Raw genomic sequence first — 19,941 nt, 5'->3', positions numbered from 1 at the left:
AGTGAAACGTAATTAATATTGTATAAACTTAAGCTATCTAAGAATCTTGCATTTAAATAAATTCAATCCATTTAGTCTAAGGAATTAGATTTGTATTTTATATTAAATGTCTAGTACAAAGACATGCATGGATGCATTTACTGCTATTTCAGGTGTATTTTAATCCCAAACAATACTTTCTCCTCGTCTGCAGACCAGAAAACATGGACTATTATTTGAATTATTTACTTTATTCATATTAAATACCACAATGTCCTGCCCCTTCCTCGGAAAGAAAGTAAGCACAGAGATCCGTGTTTCCGCCAGCATGACGCTCACACAACTTTTGAAGCAGGTGAGAGGGGAGAAGCGACATTGTACCTTCTTCTACGGACTTGGTAAATCCTTCCGCGAACTGGTTGTGTCCGCAAAACTTTGGTGTAATGCCTCATTTTCAGTTATCCTAACGAATTTCCTTAATCTTAAGCAAAATAGACCGGTTGTCTTATCACTTGTCCTCGCCTTCTAGAGTTGGAAAATTTTAGTCGGTCCTGTCACCTAAGTGCCTTTTTCAGACGAACAAGGACATACGAGAACTTTATGTCAATCTTCGTCAAATATTAACGCGAATAATACTGCATTCTATCTGCTTTTTGTGTCATTGTTTACCAATCTGATACTGCAGTTTTTCCTTCAACATTTTACATTGCGCTGTACCTGTGTGCAGAGGGTGTACCCATAATGAGGAGACGCTATACACAGCATTAGCGAACAAGCGGTAAATAACGTGAAGAAATCTGATCCAATCTGTTTTCATGGTAAACATGTTATGTTAATCAGAAATGCAAAGAAAAGGAATGAGTTTTGGGTACTTGGTTCGTTATAAGCAACTGTATGATGAACTAACTGTAAATAAATCAAAGGAAACTGATGGAATTCCATTTAAGATCAGTGATTTGAGCCTCTTACGTTTTGAGGAGTAAATAACCGTTGAACTGGAAAACTGGCCATTTTAAACCCAAAAATGTCGTTCTGCGGTTAATAACTGGGAAGTTAAAATTTTACTAACCAAAACAAATTATTTGAAGAGCCTGATTTCTAATAATATGGTTCCTGGACTCTATAGTAGTTTTATTTCAATAAACTTCGTTAGTTGGGTTTGCAGATTAACGACTTTAACGTCTTTTTCTTTTGTAGATCTATTTAGATTTATAGTTCATATTTTAATTCCTCGCAGCAAGTTTTTAAAACGATATTTTTCCATTTTGCAGTAAATTCTAACAAACAAAGAATTAACATTACTCTTCGCTCAATTTTAATCCTTCTTCTTATCATTTAATATGTACCGCCTGACAGAAATTAAATGCTAATTGACATTTAACTTGGATAGTAACAGTTACTGAAATCAGTATGATAATTAGAAACTCATTTCCCTTTAATTTTAATGCGTCAAATAGAACTACACGTTTCAGCGCTATTTAGCACGCGGGACGTGTGGCTGGCGCTACAACCTATAGTTCTGTTTGACTCCCAAGGATTGTGTGTCTTTTAATTCTTTGTTTCTCTCGCTGATTTTGACGATGATTATATCCTATCATACGTGGATTACCATGCGCTGTACGGGCTCGTCGTCTGACTGCATTTTGGAGATGCGTTAGTGATGATGCATGGTTCGAATCGGATACCCATCTGTTGCTTAATCAAAAGTTCTATCGACAGATGACATGTTTTTAACCGCACTTATACCTTGGAATTTGTGGCACACGAACTATTAGTGTTATGTTTCTTGAAGATATACCTCCAGGGAATGAAACCGGTCATCGTACATGAAAACACAATAAAGATCTATTGCCGATTTGAACTTTCACTCAGTTTTAATATTGACTGCTTTACCATGTCTTGTTTTAAATTCTTTGATTGTCCTTCAAGTTATGTATAAGTTTTTTAGCTGTGGCTGCCCGACCTGTAAGGTTATTTGTACTTCAAGAACTCTTACTGCTTTTAATAGAACAACTTACTTCGAGTGCTCCACGGGAGACACTGTCAGAATGATATCAGATTGAATCTCCCAAATAAGATGATGCTAAGCCTACCATTTTTTCCCATTAAAATACGAGACAACTGAAAAGGCTGTGATCAACTGATCAATAATTTCTGAAATACTGTGGTAACAGAACTGTAGAGCCAGGACATCAGAAGACCACTTCCTGTCACCAGGTTTGTTGGAGCTACTTTGAGTCAGAGGGTACGTGGTTGAGGGCCACAACACCACCAGTTCACATTTTTCTTGAAAGCCGCAATTGGAGGCTCGTCCGGGATTTGTGTCCTGCAAAGTGGTAATTCCTTTGCTCTCTGTTATTCAGCGTACTATGCGAAGTGTAAAAGCCTTTGCAAGACTAGTAGAGATACCTGTAGAGTGAACCTGCCACAAAACACAGCGTGAGATCGGTTTTTTTCCCTAGTAGGTTTCTGGAAATAGTGAAATTACGCAGTAATTTTCACAATTAACACATGCCGTCGATAGAGGTCCTAACCTATCGCGTTGAAGGCAATTTGCGTGGGGGCTCAGAGTCTAAGTAAGTTGAGTGCAGGGAACAGTAGCGGTTAGCCCGTTTAATGGACAGCGGTATCGGATGAAACATGCAGTAACGGGCGACAGCTACGGTTACATCAGGCGACTTCTCCAGTGGCGGACGCAGATCATCAAGAGTACGACGGCAGATTCTTCGAGTACTCCAGGGCAGCCTTCAATGCTGACTTACACTAAAACTGATGGCATCACCATGGCAGAGGGAACCATCTCAGATCAGATAAGTGCCTGGGAAAATAGAGAGATAGTGTTTGACTCTGAAGTTCAGGCTCCACTTATAGATCTCGCGAATATAAAACAGTCACCTGAAAACGGAAGTGAGCCGGTTAGTCCGAAATCAGAGCGCGAAAGTGTGACTAGTAGGTACTCAGGCAAGGGAAATGAATGTGGGGGAAATATGATGTATCAGCTAATGCAAATGATCCATGGAATGGCAAATAATATCAGTACAATTCGAACAGCTTTGGGTACAATGCGAACTGAAATAGGTTCTGCTGTGAAAGATGAAGTTGAAAAAATTATGGGTAACCTTGAAAAAGCAACTGATGATAAATTAAAATGTGTCCAAGTGACAGACGAAGTTGTAATAGTAAAATTTAAAATCGGATCAGTGGAAAAAGATCTTGGGAAAAAAATGGATGAGATACAGACAGAACTTGGGGGCAAGGTAAGCGACTGTGTAAAAGCTCATAATATCAATATAAATTTAGCAATTAGTGACATTGCCAATCGTGTGAAGGAGAGAAAGAAGTGGGAAAAATTAAAGATAGCATAGAGCCCAGTATCACTAGTGAAAATGAATTTAAAAGACAAATGCAACAGATAAAAAGTGGTATAAATTCGTTAGCCTCCCAACAGGCCACGGCGTTTATCAATATCCCTTGGGCAAATACCGGATCTGTGAAATGTTACACAAATGACGGAAGATATCACCCACTAAATATCTTGGCTGCATGTAGGACGCTTCTGTTCAAAGCACGTTGGACGAAGCAAAAATAAAATATGTTAAACGGCATTTGGAGGGAGGCCCACAGTCTTGGGCGAATGTTAAATGTAGTTCGTGCAAATCGTATGAAGAATTAGAAAAGAGTTTTTTGAATAAATTTTGGATCGAGGATCCAAAATGAATTCTTGAACAGACCGAGTTACAGGTACGGTAATGGGACGATGAGAGGTTTTTGCAAGCGCGAACTTGGCAGGTTTATGCATGTGAAAAATCCGTTGGGGGTTTTAGCGGAAATCACCAGGTTAAAAAGGCGATTACCCGAAGATTTGCAGTGTGATCTTGCCCATAGTCCATGTGGTTCCGTGGACGAATTTCTTGAATTTGTAGAAAAATTAGAGAGGGCTTTGAAGTTTAAACCTCAGAGCAAACCGGGTGGTAGTAATCCAAATGGGAATCCAAATAATCACCACCAAAATTATAGTCATGAGAGAAATGAAAGGAATTCTCCGGGAGATAGTAGCTAGAATGAGTAGAATGGTCGGAGAACGAGCAGGAGTGATAACTTCCGTGGACGGGATCCGAGTAAAGAATGCAGATTTGAGGGGAGTAATTCGGGTGAAGTGCAGTTGCATAACAACCGGTCGGGAAACATGTTTGCAACATCTCAGGTCTGAGGATGGCGATCTAAACAGGCGATGAAAAGGACCGGAGATAATGGTAATGGTAGAAATGTTGATAGGTTTGGAGAAAGGCAAAAAACTTGTAATATGGAGTATGCGAAAGAGGAAGGCTATATATACGTCGCTGTTTCAATAAAGGCGAGCGCGAACGGCGGAAGCATACATATGTGAGACATTTAAGTAAAGGTAATGGGAATAAATTTGCGGGGAATGATGTAAGTTATGAATGTGTAATGAATGAGTGAGTGATTGGTGACGAATGGAAAGATTCAGTGGTTCAAAAAGAAGTTGAAGAGGAGAGGAATTTTGTGAAAGTAAATTGTGTGGAGAGTTCTGAAGAGGTATTAGCAAATAGTAGAAATTGCAGTAAGGAAGGTGTTGTAGTAACAAGTATTTGTTGAGTCGGTGAAAAGCGTAGATGTTAGTGAAGGCGGCGTAGCTTTGGTCTCACCAGCTGCAAGTGAGGGTGATACTAGTAGACTGGCCTTGCTGTGCAGAAGCTATAGGGCTGGTGTGGCTCCAACATAAACCATGTGACTGTTGGCAAAACGTGGTGGGATTTCAAATGAGCGATCTGCCATCCTGTGTTTGTATCGTATTTTACCCACATTTCCCAATTGACTGCCAAACGATTCCAACAAAAATTACTTTTTTATTTGCGAAAAATTATGTCAGAACTACATTTGACCTTGATTTGTTCACAGTACCATTTATAAAATCTAAAAAATATATCGAACGCCCCTCTGGTGGGCAGCGGGGCTAAATTACTATAAACTATCAGTTAAAGTAAAATGTCGTTAAAATTCTTTTAAACAGTAAGTGGGCTCGTGTCAAAACTTTAAATATTGGATTCGCCGCGTTTTGAGCTCTAGTCACTTATAAAAGAAAATGGGATATGGGAATTATGTCAACTATAGGTCCCAAAATTGTCAACTTTAGGAGCAGGTCCATTTTAGAGTATCAATTTTAGGTGCACTTCAAAGGTTCAGTTCCTACTATTTTTACAAAAGTTTAAACTATCAGTTTTAAAAAAATGATATTTTAGATGAAAGGTGAGACTCTGAAGTTTCAGAAAATAATTTTGGAACCTACATTTATTTAATAGTATTACAAGGCAGAAAAAAATGCTCTTCATGTGTCGACTATAGGTGCTCTTACCTTATTATAATCTCACTTGTACACTCCTGGAAATGGAAAAAAGAACACATTGACACCGGTGTGTCAGACCCACCATACTTGTTCCGGACACTGCGAGAGGGCTGTACAAGCAATGATCACACGCACGGCACAGCGGACACACCAGGAACCGCGGTGTTGGCCGTCGAATGGCGCTAGCTGCGCAGCATTTGTGCACCGCCGCCGTCAGTGTCAGCCAGTTTGCCGTGGCATACGGAGCTCCATCGCAGTCTTTAACACTGGTAGCATGCCGCGACAGCGTGGACGTGAACCGTATGTGCAGTTGACGGACTTTGAGCGAGGGCGTATAGTGGGCATGCGGGAGGCCGGGTGGACGTACCGCCGAATTGCTCAACACGTGGGGCGTGAGGTTTCCACAGTACATCGATGTTGTCGCCAGTGGTCGGCGGAAGGTGCACGTGCCCGTCGACCTGGGACCGGACCGCAGCGACGCACGGATGCACGCCAAGACCGTAGGATCCTACGCAGTGCCGTAGGGGACCGCACCGCCACTTCCCAGCAAATTAGGGACACTGTTGCTCCTGGGGTATCGGCGAGGACCATTCGCAACCGTCTCCATGAAGCTGGGCTACGGTACCGCACACCGTTAGGCCGTCTTCCGCTCACGCCCCAACATCGTGCAGCCAGCCTCCAGTGGTGTCGCGACAGGCGTGAATGGAGGGACGAATGGAGACGTGTCGTCTTCAGCGATGAGAGTCGCTTCTGCCTTGGTGCCAATGATGGTCGTATGCGTGTTTGGCGCCGTGCAGGTGAGCGCCACAATCAGGACTGCATACGACCGAGGCACACAGGACCAACACCCGGCATCATGGTGTGGGGAGCGATCTCCTACACTGGCCGTACACCACTGGTGATCGTCGAGGGGACACTGAATAGTGCACGGTACATCCAAACCGTCATCGAACCCATCGTTCTACCATTCCTAGACCGGCAAGGGAACTTGCTGTTCCAACAGGACAATGCACGTCTGCATGTATCCCGTGCCACCCAACGTGCTCTAGAAGGTGTAAGTCAACTACCCTGGCCAGCAAGATCTCCGGATCTGTCCCCCATTGAGCATGTTTGGGACTGGATGAAGCGTCGTCTCACGCAGTCTGCACGTCCAGCACGAACGCTGGTCCAACTGAGGCGCCAGGTGGAAATGGCATGGCAAGCCGTTCCACAGGACTACATCCAGCATCTCTACGATCGTCTCCATGGGAGAATAGCAGTCTGCATTGCTGCGAAAGGTGGATATACACTGTACTAGTGCCGACATTGTGCATGCTCTGTTGCCTGTGTCTATGTGCCTGTGGTTCTGTCAGTGTGATCATGTGATGTATCTGACCCCAGGAATGTGTCAATAAAGTTTCCCCTTCCTGGGACAATGAATTCCCGGTGTTCTTATTTCAATTTCCAGGAGTGTATATACAAAAAGGCGCGTATGTGCAGATGGCTTAAAGTTTTTCCATTTCAGGGCCTGTATCCAAAGCTGTCTTCGGTTTTCATCCTTAGGGAACCTATGAGTAGGAACGAGAAACACTTATACTTACTTCTGTAACCGAATTATCACAGATACTTTCCAAAATGTAATATGAGTCTGACTTTACAGGCATCACTTTCAACACTTTAATTTACGTGATACTATATTTCAAGTGTAAAATACATATAAAAGTCACTTCAGCAGATTTCAATAAACGCATCTGCATTATCATAGAAACACACGTGAAATGTAATGCCATTTCCCCCGACCAAACGCTGAGTACAGCCATAAGCGCAACACGAAACAACCATGTTTTGCCAACATTCACGTGACTTTAGCCCAGAGATGTTGGAGCCACGAAAATGACGTCAGGGCCAGTCTATTATATTTATGGTCGAAGGTTTCGGCGGAAAGCGTCCATGTTACTAATGGAGGCTTAGCATTGGTCTCGCCAGCAGTGGAAGTTAAGAATGTATCTCCGGAGGTACATGATTTCTGTTTCAAGGAACACAGTAACGGTAATTCATGTAATGATGTAAAATCTACTGCTATTGATACTTCGAAGAAAGGAATTTACGCGTTTCTAGTCACAAAGGAAGGTGAAACGAAACATATTCATGAATGTGTTGATCTAAAACGTTTGTCAGAGTGTGAATGTGAGAATGTATGGAAAGTAGAATCGGTGTTAATCTGGATGAAAAGTGTGTAGAAATGGCAGTGTGCGCTGATTTTCGTCCGATCACAGCGGAACGTAGGAAGTTTGGAAGTCCCAAAATTGTACGACAATGTAGCAGCAATTTGTGTAATGTAGCGGTGGAGGAGAAAGTTGTGCACGACTCACGTAAAGTTAATTTGTCAACGGAGGAAAGTAATGTTTCTGATGTGAATTTATGTAGTGATTTGAATGGTGTATCAGCAGATAAGGTTGCTGAGATGAATATTTATGGTGATGATGGCTTAGGCATCGAGGTATTATTTCAGGAAGATAAATTGTTTAACAGTGAATTGATGTTAATTTTGATGAAGCTGCAATTGTCGATATTTTGGAAGGGAAAAACAGTAAAGTTTTGCATGCCGTGGGTAGTGAATCGGCGAAATGTGTGGAAGAATTAACAGAAAATTTTGAGAGGCCTGAAGTAAATGGTGTGGATGGAGACGATTTGTGTAATGCAGTTCGTACAAATTGGTATATGAAGGAGGAGCGTGATTCTAGTGAGACTGATTGGCGTTGGTACGGTAGAACGCTAAGGTCGTTGATGTCGATATGTGGAAACGAGAGGAGTATAAAATCGCTAAGGGTATATAGAGAAAGGGCGTAAGTGGAAAGCTGTTCTAATCTGTAATTAGTGGTAGTAATTTTGGAGGGATAATTTATATGTTTTACTTGGGGATTCATGAGTAATTTGTTAGTTTTTTGCGGCACTGTACATGTGCAAAAGGGGGAAGGTTAGGCACTGAGGGTGCGTGGAGGTCAGTGACCTCGTGGATTTAAGTAAAGTATGTATTTATTTATCCTGTGTATAAGAGTGTGGCAAAGAATTTAGTGGTCAATTTGAAGGGTATTAAAACGGTAATTGTAAGTGCACGCAATTTTAGGTGCGTGTAGGTAGGAAGGATTGATTAAAGTCAATTAAATAGAACTTATGGGGATTTGAGCTTAATGAGATTCAGTCGACTGTCTTGTGATTTTGTTCCTAAAGTATCGTTTTCCGCTGGAGGGAATCTTTTGCGAGAATCCTGGTTGGTTTTGGGAAATGGTTTGTCTAGGGGTTTGTACTTTTGGTTTTCGTTGTAGATAGATTTGTCACGATAAACGGTGGAACTCGGAATTCTGAGGCAGACACGATTTTTGCGAGGCATTTGGTCAAAAGGCTGATGTGAGTTGATCAATACTTCGTGCTAAAATCCGTGTGAGCGTGCGTAGTGCGACGGGAAACTTAGCGCAAGAAGGCGCCTTAGCGCCGAGTGAGTGGCACAAGAAGTGCTTAGAAAATCGCACGAAAGTAAAAGTGCATTTAAAAAAATTTAATTCTTGCCCAAAAAATTATTTATGCATAACTGAAATGTGGGCATTTATTTTATATGCTGTATCGTTCATAAGTTGTGCTAGTTGAAGTTCATTGGGAAATTCATGCTAGATTATCCATAACTAAAATGAAGGCATTTATTTAATATGCCGTTTCGTTCATAATTTGTGTTCGTTTAAGTTATTTCGAAATTCATGCTGCTCCCACACCACCACAAAAATCTTGAAAATACTATTGGCCTGGCGTTTTAATCACTTAATTCTGTTCTTTGAAATTTGTTTTATATGTCCACTACTGGCCATTAAAATTGCTACACCACGAAGATGACGTGCTACAGACGCGAAATTTAACCGACAGGAAGATGATGCTGTGATATGCAAATGAGTAGCTTTTCAGAGCATTCACACAAGGTTGGCGCCGGTGGCGACACCCACAACGTGCTGACATGAGGAAAGTTTCCAACCTATTTCTCATACACAGATAGCAGTCGAGCGGCGTTGCCTGGTGAAACGTTGTTGTGATACCTCGTGTAAGGAAGAGAAATGCGTACCATCACGTTTCCGACTTTGATAAAGGTCGGATTGTAGCCTATCGCGATTGCGGTTTATCGTATCGCGACATTGCTGCTCGCGTTGGTCGAGATCCAATGACTGTTAGCAGAATATGGAATCGGTGGGTTCAGTAGGGTAATACGGAACGCCGTGCTGGATCCCAACGGCCTCGTATCACTAGCAGTCGAGATGACAGGCAGCATGGCAGTAACGGATCGTGCAGCCACGTCTCGATCCCTCAGTCAACAGATGGGGACGTTTGGAAGACAATAACCATTTGCACGAACAGTTCGACGACGTTTGCAGCAGCATCGACTATCAGCTCAGAGACCATGGCTGCGGTTAAGCTTGACGCTGCATCACAGACAGGAGCGCCTGCGATGGTGTACTCAACGGCTAACCTGGGTGCACGAATGGCAAAACATCATTTTTTCCGATGAATCCAGTTTCTGTTTACAGCATCATGATGGTCGCATCCGTGTTTGGCGACATCGCGGCGAACTCACATTGGAATCGTGTATTCGTCATCGCCATACTGGCGTATCACCCGGCGTGATGGTATGGGGTGCCATTGGTTACACGTCTCGGTCATCTCTTGTTCGCATTGACGGCACTTTGAACAGTTGACGTTACATTTCAGATGCGTTACGACCCGTGGCTCTACCCTTCATTCGATCCCTGCGAAACCCTACATTTCAGCACGATAATGCAAGACCACATGTTGCAGGCCCTGTACGGGCATTTCTGGATGCAGAAAATGTTCGACTGCTGCCCTGGCCAGCACATTCTCCAGATATCTCACCAATTGAAAACATCTGGTCAATGGTGGCCGACCAATTGGCTCGTCACAATACGCCAGTCACTACTCTTGATGATCTGTGGTATCGTGTTGAAGCTACATGGGCCACTGTACCTGTACACGCCATCCAAGCTCTGTTTGACTCAATGCCCAGGCGTATCAAGGCCGTTATTACGGCCAGAGGAGTAATATGCAGAATCTATGCACCCAAGTGCGTGAAAATGTAATCACATGTCAGTTCTAGTATTATATATTTGTCCAATGAATACCCGTTTATCATCTGCATTTCTTCTTGTTGTAGCAATTTCAATGGCGAGTAGTGTACTTGTATGAACTGAAGGGTGCTGGCAAGCCAGAATGTTCAGAAGTGGAGGTGTGTGAGATAATGGGCGAGTTGCAGCGCCCTGGAAATACTCTTTAAGTTCAGAGTTGGCGTGGCCGCGCGAAGCCCTCTTGGGGGGGCCCGCGGCTCGGCGGCAGCCACGTGGTGCCGAGCGTTAGCCGGGGTCCAGGGAGCGCATGGCTGGGAATTCCATGCTGACGCTGTGACAAGGACTGTACTTTGTGTCGATGAAGGAGATTTGTATGCCGGTAGTGCCAAAGACTGCGGACTTTGTGAAACATTACAGGCAGACATTTCACGGTTCATATAGAAATTAATAGCAGCCAGATAAATCATGATATCTCAAAAGAAACATAGGTACATTACCATTATTTGCACTACGCTTCTGATGGGTAGTCAGATTTTCAATACCTTTATTAGTTTAAAGTTTAGTATCTGACAATAAATTATACAAGTAACACCCAGCAAGGAATTTCTAAAATCTAAGCGGCTCATCCGATTTTGTCAGTCGACGTGTCTTTCTAAAGCTGTTAGTGTAGACCTAAATTGGTATAAATTACGGGCATGTAACTTGAGTAGTACATGAATTATTGGAGGTCAAAGTGGCTTATTACTATCGATCGCGTCAGGCCACAAGCACTCCACAGTTACACGAAAAAACTGTAGCAGCAAGCTTATAAATATATTTATTCATCTATGTCTTTGTTTATATCCGATATATACTATGCATGAAGAAATTGGTTAAATATTTGCTGTGTTTTAGAAAACACAGAGACATTAGGCTACTGGCCTACCTTTTGCTTGCTATTTCTTCGATATATGCTTATTTGATTTGTTTATTTATTTAATAATGTGTGCTAGAGCGTCTTTATGGTCCAGCCATGGGGATATTTATTTAATTTCAAGTTATTTAAATGTAAATTCAGTACTTCGTATGTGTTTCAAAATGTTTGTGAGTACATTGGCTTGGAGGCACGGAGGGACTGCTGTAGCCAATCACAGCGCTCGTTACTATAGGAGGCGACTACCGAAGTGAATGGAGGGGCAGTTTGGACCGGTGAAGAGCGAGCGACGGTCGCGCATGAGATATGGAGGTGCTGGACGCGATGGCGCGACTGACGCACGGTTGCAGGAAGACTTGGACAGTGGGGCAGTTTGCGCGTGGTCACGTGAGATAGAAATACTTCGGAGTGCCGACTTGTGATATTTCTGTGGTTTCTACAGCGAAGACGTAGTATGCGTTTAGAAGTGAAATCTCGCGAGTTATATTGTTGTTCATAACTAATTACGTAGACTAGGAATCTATTGTTTCCCTGTTATTCGGCTTACATTTTATTTAATTACTAGACCATCGACACCAATAAGTGTTTTGCAGAAATATACCGCATTCTTAAAAGTACTTCTACTATCGTATTCATCATTTAAAGTCGTTTAGATAGCACCTGCAGATTTTATTTAATTGCAATATTTCATTTATAAATTACTATGTTTCAATAAACATTCGCAATTGCCGAGTGATAGGAACGTTTGACCATTCGATTCATGTGTATATTCATATGGTACCCTGTAGGCTCAGTAGTATTTGGCTTGTAATGCGGCAACTACGTATCCCAGCCCCTAGACAAAGAAACCAGCCAATACTTTTAATATTTCAACTTTGAGTCAGAGGGTACATAGTTGAGGGCCACACCACCACCTCACCTTTATTTGAAATCCCGCATGTACCATCGCACTTTGCCTCAGAACGTTTATTAATACCCTCATTGAAGTTCAAAACACTTAAAAATCCTTGATATTACTAGAATTTTGTTTGTATTTTTTCATGTGAGTGAATTTGCTCACATAACTGCTCACGGCGTAGCAATCTATGTACAACACTGTACATGAAATTCTTAAATTACACTTGAAAATCATTTTAAAGGCAATTATGCTCTATCAGAAGTTTGGTATAGCGCATGATCAGTAACGATTCACTTTTGAAATCAAAGGCTTGGTTCTTGCTTTCTTGATTATGAGATAGAGTATGTATGCAAAAGCTCCCTCAGCTACAGCAATGTATCCTCTTCATTTCCTGGAGTTTCACAGACTATACTTTTACAATTTTCCCATCTTCGTAAAAATTGCAACTCATGACTAACACCATATAGAGCACATAGCAGGTTCTACCTTTTTAACCAGGACTCTTAGAGTAAAGTATTTTTCCTTCAACACTTTAAATGTTCCATCTCATCTATTAGGAACTTCTTCCTTGGAATTATTCATGTAATTTAATTTTTCAGCTGCACTCGTTGAAAATATTCATCAGACATTGTTGCACTATAGATTTCTACAGTGTTTGCTCTCTGAACCAACGGTACACTTGAGTTTATATCACTCCATTACAGATCCGTTTTCAAACTGGTCCAAAGAAATAAACTGTAAACTTAATTCTGCAGCTGACTGTGACTGACATTTGCAAAAACCTGGAGATGTTCGAGCATTTCCACCCTCTCAGTAGAAATATTAAAGTACTTGTGGATTTTACAAATGGTATTCTCTGTGTCAATAGCAGCTCCTCGGTGGTTTGCCGTTTGGCAAAGTCGCTTATCATAGTGAATTTCTGCATCTGCAGCGCATATCTTCGCTAGGGTAATCTCCCATCCGTCTCTGCTATGCTTGCATATTTTTCTTGCTGCGTCAAGTGCCCTTAATGCCACCAGGAGGCATCCAACCTTGCAGTGGTCAGTGCTCACAATGACAGAACGATGGCTTTCACAACCGCATGAGATTGCTGCTGGTAAACCTTTCAGGGTGTTGCGACGTCGTCCACGAAACTCTTCCGCTACTAAAGTGTCGTCCAGAACTGGGCTGGACATCTTCAGAGGCGCTGTTCCTCCATTGAGTCGGCAATGGGGCAACAACGTCTCTGAAGGTGCCCAGCGCAGTACTGGACGAGACTTTAGGAAACGAAGAGTTTCGTGGACCACGACCTTATACCCCGAAAACTTACCAGCAGCAGTGGTCATAACATTTTGGCTGATCAGTGTATGTGCATAGGGACTTCACAACCACTGCTGAAAGGGCAGGTTAGTGTCATCGACGAAATCGTATACCGCTGCCACGGCAACACATGCGAGGCCACTACAATCGAACTGCCAGTAGGATCTTTCTTGACCAAGGAACAAAGTTTGCTAGTAATACCATTCTGCCCTAATTTTCGGATGTTGCAAATCTGGACTGGGGAAAGATCCACCAATTAGCGAACGCTCATATAATCGCCAGCTGAACGGCAGATTATTCAGGAGGAAGTGGAGAAGATGCTGCAAGATGACATCATTGAACCTCCAGTGTCCTTGGTTCTCTCCAGTGATACTTGTGAATAAGAAAGATGGCACATGGTGTCGCTGCAGCGACTGCCAACGACTGCACTAAATCACCAAGAAAAAGTCTGTCTGCTTCGATATTTTAATCGGATGACGTGTCTTCGTTACCTGGAGACATCGTTTATCGAAGACATATAAGGCGACTGACAACCATGATGAAGTGTGCTCAGATTTCAGGTGTCCGCCTAATCCGGGTAGCCCAAGGAATAAAAATATTGAGACACATAGTGAATGTTGAAGGAATCATTCCTGATCCAGATAAAATGAGTAGTCAGAGATTTTCAGACTCTTAGTCACTGTCATGATGCGAGATGTTTACCAGTAGTGTGCTCGCAATATAGGCGATACATAAAGGACTTCCGTGCCCTTCCAGGAGCTATTTCAGGGAGAGATAAAGTTTTCCTGCATCGAGGCGCAAGACAAATACTTCCTTGTCAGTAAAGAAGCCATGACATCATTTCCGTTTATAGTACTGTGTCACGAGACAGAACTTCATTCGGGCGATAGCTGTTTTGAGGTAGGTATAGTTCTAATACAAATTGAGGAAGATGCTGCAAACTGAAAACGTACGCTTCCAGAGTACAAGTCCGAGAACAACTTATAACGACCCTATCACACGCTTCACCATTCGTAAAATATACCGTTTTTCGATCGTCTTATGAGTTTTCAGTCGTGTCATCTATGACACTGCCTCCACCTTGGCTATCTTAAGTTACTTATAATGTTGGACTTGAAACTAAAACAATATAAATCTCTTGAAGATCATTTTTTCGTAAGCTGCGCACTTTTACCATACTTAACTGCATAAGTAGCTCTTTGAAAATTAATAGGCAATCTTGCTTCGCCCAAAGCATTTAGTGGACTAATTATGGGGTCGCTGTGCATCCAAGTTACACACTTCTTACCTTCATTATCGTCCTGATCGGTGAAATTTTCCACTACAGCGGAATGACAGCATACAGTAATAGCGCAGGAACATCCTCCTGAAAACTAATGTATTGTCTGCTATAAACGGTCGCCACATCCTAAAGTGACGAATCTTGGAAAAGTCGGCTTGTTCGTTCAACTTAGGACAGTTACTCAAACTTTTTTTTCATGATGTGATTAATATTTATTATACCAAAAGGAAACCAGCAGACTTTATATTACTTCGAAATCAGGTATTACTTTAAGAAACTTGTAAACAAAACTGAAGAGAGCAGTGGTCTTTGGGTATCAGCTAATTTAATTTGTGAACTTCGAGTGGGAGAATTTAATCATATGAAAGTCAAGCAAAGACTGCTACAATGTCAGCCATCAGAGTTCTGATACTCCTTTTCTTACATTATAACACAACGCCATTGCTTTTAACGGTGCAACTTTGCAGCGGAAATTATTAAAATTACGATTTGATTCAAGCAAATTGAGGTGCTTGAAACGATTTGCTAATGCTTGTTGTAGATCACTGTCAACATATTAACTCAAAACTACTTTTCACAAAGTTTGATAAGACGTGAGTCTCGTTCTCTACATTGATTGCCTTGTCAGATGCAGCACAGATGAAGATGTGATGCTGAGAAAACGCGCATATTTTTCACGTCTCGACGGTAACCATACAGTAGTGGCGAATTTCTTGTGCAGAAGTGCTAGTTATTAGGCTACTTGTTGCAATCCCCTAGGCTGTGGCTAAGCCATGCCTCCACAAAATCCTTTCTGCCAAGAGTGCTAGTCTTGTAAGTCTCACAGGAGAATTTCAGTGAAATTTGGAGGTATTGGTAGAAGTAGAGCTATGAGTCCGGATTTTGGCTCCTGCTAAGAGCACTTGTCCACCGAAGGCAAAGGTCCAGAGTTCGAACCTCGGTCCGGCAACCACAGTTTTAATCTGCCAGGAAGTCTCAATCGTACTTGGGTTAGCAAAAATACTCAAGTCTTGCAGAACGCTCCACAATGTGACCACCCACTTTTACTGCCAGCGTGTTACTCATAGTCCAGTCTGTCTGCAGCACACCTCTTACTAGAGAAAAGGCGCTTCCAAAACGGAAAATGACACTGTCCAGTGGGTCAGCCTACTGCTCATTTCCCATTGTAGAGAAGGAGTTTACGAAACGAAATGACAAAGGGGAGGCACGAACGACCTCAGGCCTAATGGCTGACACACTTCTTTTGCAGAATACTATGCACTGCATAATAAAAATTTATAATAACCTTAAGATTAACTCAGACGGTTCACTTTTCATGTTTGTTTCTATACATACGGCTAGAACAATAGATGAACACACAATATCAAATCATCTTATACATGTTGATTACAACTCTCTCTGTATAAATGTCATTAAATAGTCATGCATCCAGGCCAGAGGAGATGCAATCTCATATTTATAAGGGGGTCATACAGTCAAGTATTTTGTACATTTGACTCGACTTTGAAATCATTGAAATAACATCACTCACACTCTCAACCCACGAAGTCTAATTTTGTTTCCCCTACACGTTTTGGACGCCCTTACTTTTTTTTCATGAACTGGGATATGGTCGCAGATTAAAACAGTGATTTAGGAACTGTAGAAAAAATTTCTTTTATTTACATCGATAACCAAAAAACTTTTGGTTCTTAGACTACCGGTTTCGGCCAGCAATGACCGTCATAAAAAAATGCATCATACAGTTTTCGATGCTGCAAAATCACTAGCAGTCTGCACTGTAACATAATGGTGCGGATTTTTCATCGTAGGTAACCGAAACATCTTCCCCTTAATAATTTATTTACATCACTTAAAATCATCAGGTGGCACTATTACAGTTAAAAAGACATTGTCTCATATCTTGTTTTGGTTTTAGGGCATTCACTCCCCCCCCCCTCCCCCTTGGGAAAACAGAAAGCGAAAGCTAAAGAAAACTTTATCTTAACGTGAACTAGCCGCCTGAAGATGACCCTGTCGGTTCGAAACCAGTAACGGCGCTATTTAAATAAATAGCATTGTAAAATTGGCTGGTTGCTGTTGTCTTCTATGTAAGAGTCAACATATACTTTGTACACAGCCACGGGTTCAGAATGTCAGTTGTCGACAAAATAGTATTAAGCTTACCTCCCCAGGTACCGAGAAACGTTCACGCTTTTACCATTACCTGCTTTCTGCGTAATTGTTGTGGTGTTCAGTTAATTTTGTTATTTCAAATAGGTCAGTGCAGATTGCTACGTGTGGTCTGAAATACGTGCGCAGGCGTCAGTCACGACCTACAGTGATGATAATGTAACGTAGGGGGCTTATATTCAGAATATTGTTTTTGGAACGCCACGTATATTTTGAGCGATAGTAAATGCGTCTTAAATATACGTAGCGTGACTGAATCTCAATACACAGGCAAAAGGTTATTTATTATTAATGGAAATATTGCGCTCTCATTCAATGAATGAGAGAGTAACCTGCAACTAACCCAGCGATAATATAGAGCATGAAATGATTTCTTTTCCCAGAAATTTAATCTGATGTTACACAGAAAGAAAAAATGGTACAAGCACCTGCGTATTTTTTTAATAATTGTAAATAATTTCTTTAACTTGATCTCTTTAAGAATTGAGTTAACTTTTAATCCTTTGAATCAACCTAAGCCTTACAGTGTTAAATTTCTAAATAAGTTTCGTAGTAAAAAATATTAACTAACTTTAAGGTTGAAAATTGACTGTAAAATTTCATAAAAGCACTTGGAAGTATTTTCCTTTGCGATTGTAGCTCACAAACACTGAAATATTCTTTAGCACATGTAATGGCGTACTCAGCGACACCGGTGCAGTCGAAGCCGGATGGGCAATCGACAGCAATATTATTATTATCTTTAAATAAATTTCACGCGGAGGGAGGCGTATTTTTGAAAGGATAGGATACTTTCAATAAACAGTAAATACTAACATTAAAGCTCATACAGACAGATAGCTATACCTACATTGATCAACGAGAGAGGTAGAACAAGCAGGAGAAAAACAGAGAACAAACAGGGGCGAGCAACATGGCTCTTGTGTATATATATATTTCACTTAAAGTTGAAAGTATTGAAATATAGTATTCTTCATCTTTTAGATTAATGGAAAATATTTACAATATTTATCACATAATATTATCAGACTCGAGAAAATGATATAATATTACATGCATTGTTTTCTCTGTTTACATTTCATTCACATCAGTTGAATAAATTACTTCACACATTAGACAGACTTCCTGGTGACGCCACAACTTTTACAAGATGCAAAAGAAACCTAACGAAGACCAACCTCAACATTGAATATAACAAGAAATGTCTGTCAGCATGGATAACACCAAACTACATAAAAGTGAAGATTAATTCTAAGGCCATTACCGCCAAAGTAGTTGAAGCTAAATGTGAAATCGTATGCAGTATAAAAATAAAGAACTTCTCAACAAACAACTGTACACTCTACACTTGCAACTTGGAAACTGCCTCCCCAGCCTACAGTTCTCCTACATCTTACAATACATTGAAGACATCACTGAAAAAGAACATCAGAATATATTGTTTAGGCATAAATAAAAACTTGATGCTCTGAAAATGAAAAAAGGTAATCTTCCCCCCAAAAACGCACATGATAGCCAATAAAACTTTCAAGAAAGGACTACTAACTCAACTAACATCATTTTTACAAATAATGAGCTTGCTCTCATAAACAAAGGTCTAAAACATAACACATAGCCCAGACTTATTGCCTTATTGCATCTACTAAGCTTACATATGATGCTGCAAAATTAAATTCCAGGGAAAATTAGTATTCAAAGCCAATAAAATAATAAGACACCTCAGAAACAACAGTTCACACAGAAACAGTGACCTATACATTCTAAATTGTATCAATTCTAAACATTCTGAGAATAAAGCTTTTATAGTCAAAGCTGATAAAAGGAATTGTACTGTGATAATGTATGAAAATGTTGAGAATACAATGCAATAACTGAATTATATTTTTATCCTACTTGTATATCTCAGGCCAAAATTAAGAAAACACTTAAGAATTGTAACCAATTGGGAAGTACGTGACTGCATTTCCATGAACCCCACTGCACTTCAGCTCCAGTCACCATCTAATACCCATAAGGAGAACTGTCCTATCAGGTCAACTGTGAGCTTTAGGAACAGCCCATCTTATATAGGCTAAATAACAAACTGCTTGCTCTGCTGAATACCAAATGTATTTTTGAAAACAAATTGTCTATTAAGAACACTTATGAACTCATTGACAAAATTAAATATGTTTACATTCCACCGAAAGTCAGATTTTCATCACTTGACATGGTAAGCCTTTATACTAACATCCCTAAAGAGGAGACCACAAATATAATCAGAAACAATCTACTCAAACATAAGAAACTAAGCATGGCAGAAATCTGTAAGTTCATTGAGTTACTGACCTTGGTACTGTCATACAGTTACTTCATTGTTACTAACAAAATATACAACAAGGAAGATGGGTTGGCAATGGGTAGCAGCCTTGCTGGAATGTTTGCAGATATTTATATAAATCACTTAGAGCAGACGTTTTATGAAGCTAACAGCAAAATCATCTACTACAAAACATATGTTGATGATACAATTATACTTTTTGATGGCACCATAGAGAAAATAGACATATTAGCAACAAATCTGAACAGCATACACAAAAACATTAAATTCACAGTTTTACATTAGACAACAACAGCATCAATTTCTTAGACTTAAAATTAGCAACAAAAACCAAAGCATCATTTTGAGATCTACAGAAAACCAGAATCCACTGATATATGTATCAACAACTCACCTTGTCATCCAAACCAGCATAAGATGGCGTATTTTGGATGCACATTGGATTGCCTACATAATATTCCACTTGAACCAGTTCAAAGAGAAATAGAAATCAATATAACTAAAGCCATTGCTTCGAACAATGGATACAGCCCTCTCATAATAAACAAATTATCACAAAAAATTCAAAAACCTTTAGCCAACAAAGCTGCACTCCAGACAACCCCGCAGCTAAC

General features: G+C 40.8%; 1 protein-coding gene across 1 annotated transcript in view; it reads left to right on the top strand.

Annotated features, from left to right (window-relative positions):
• Positions 1 to 250: 250 nt before the first annotated feature.
• The window catches only part of LOC126455886 (lactosylceramide 4-alpha-galactosyltransferase-like), a 70,204-nt gene continuing 50,513 nt past the window's right edge, over positions 251 to 19,941 (top strand). Inside the window, exon 1 of the mRNA XM_050091646.1 lies at positions 251 to 334. Coding sequence (XP_049947603.1) covers positions 251 to 334 — 84 coding nt within the window. The remainder of the gene's footprint in view (positions 335 to 19,941) is intronic.

The sequence above is a fragment of the Schistocerca serialis genome, chromosome 2 (genome assembly GCF_023864345.2).
Source record: "Schistocerca serialis cubense isolate TAMUIC-IGC-003099 chromosome 2, iqSchSeri2.2, whole genome shotgun sequence".
NCBI classification, from domain to species: Eukaryota; Metazoa; Arthropoda; class Insecta; order Orthoptera; family Acrididae; genus Schistocerca; species Schistocerca serialis.
Note: the sequence above shows the minus strand (reverse complement) of the source record. Positions and strands in the feature narration are given on the sequence as shown.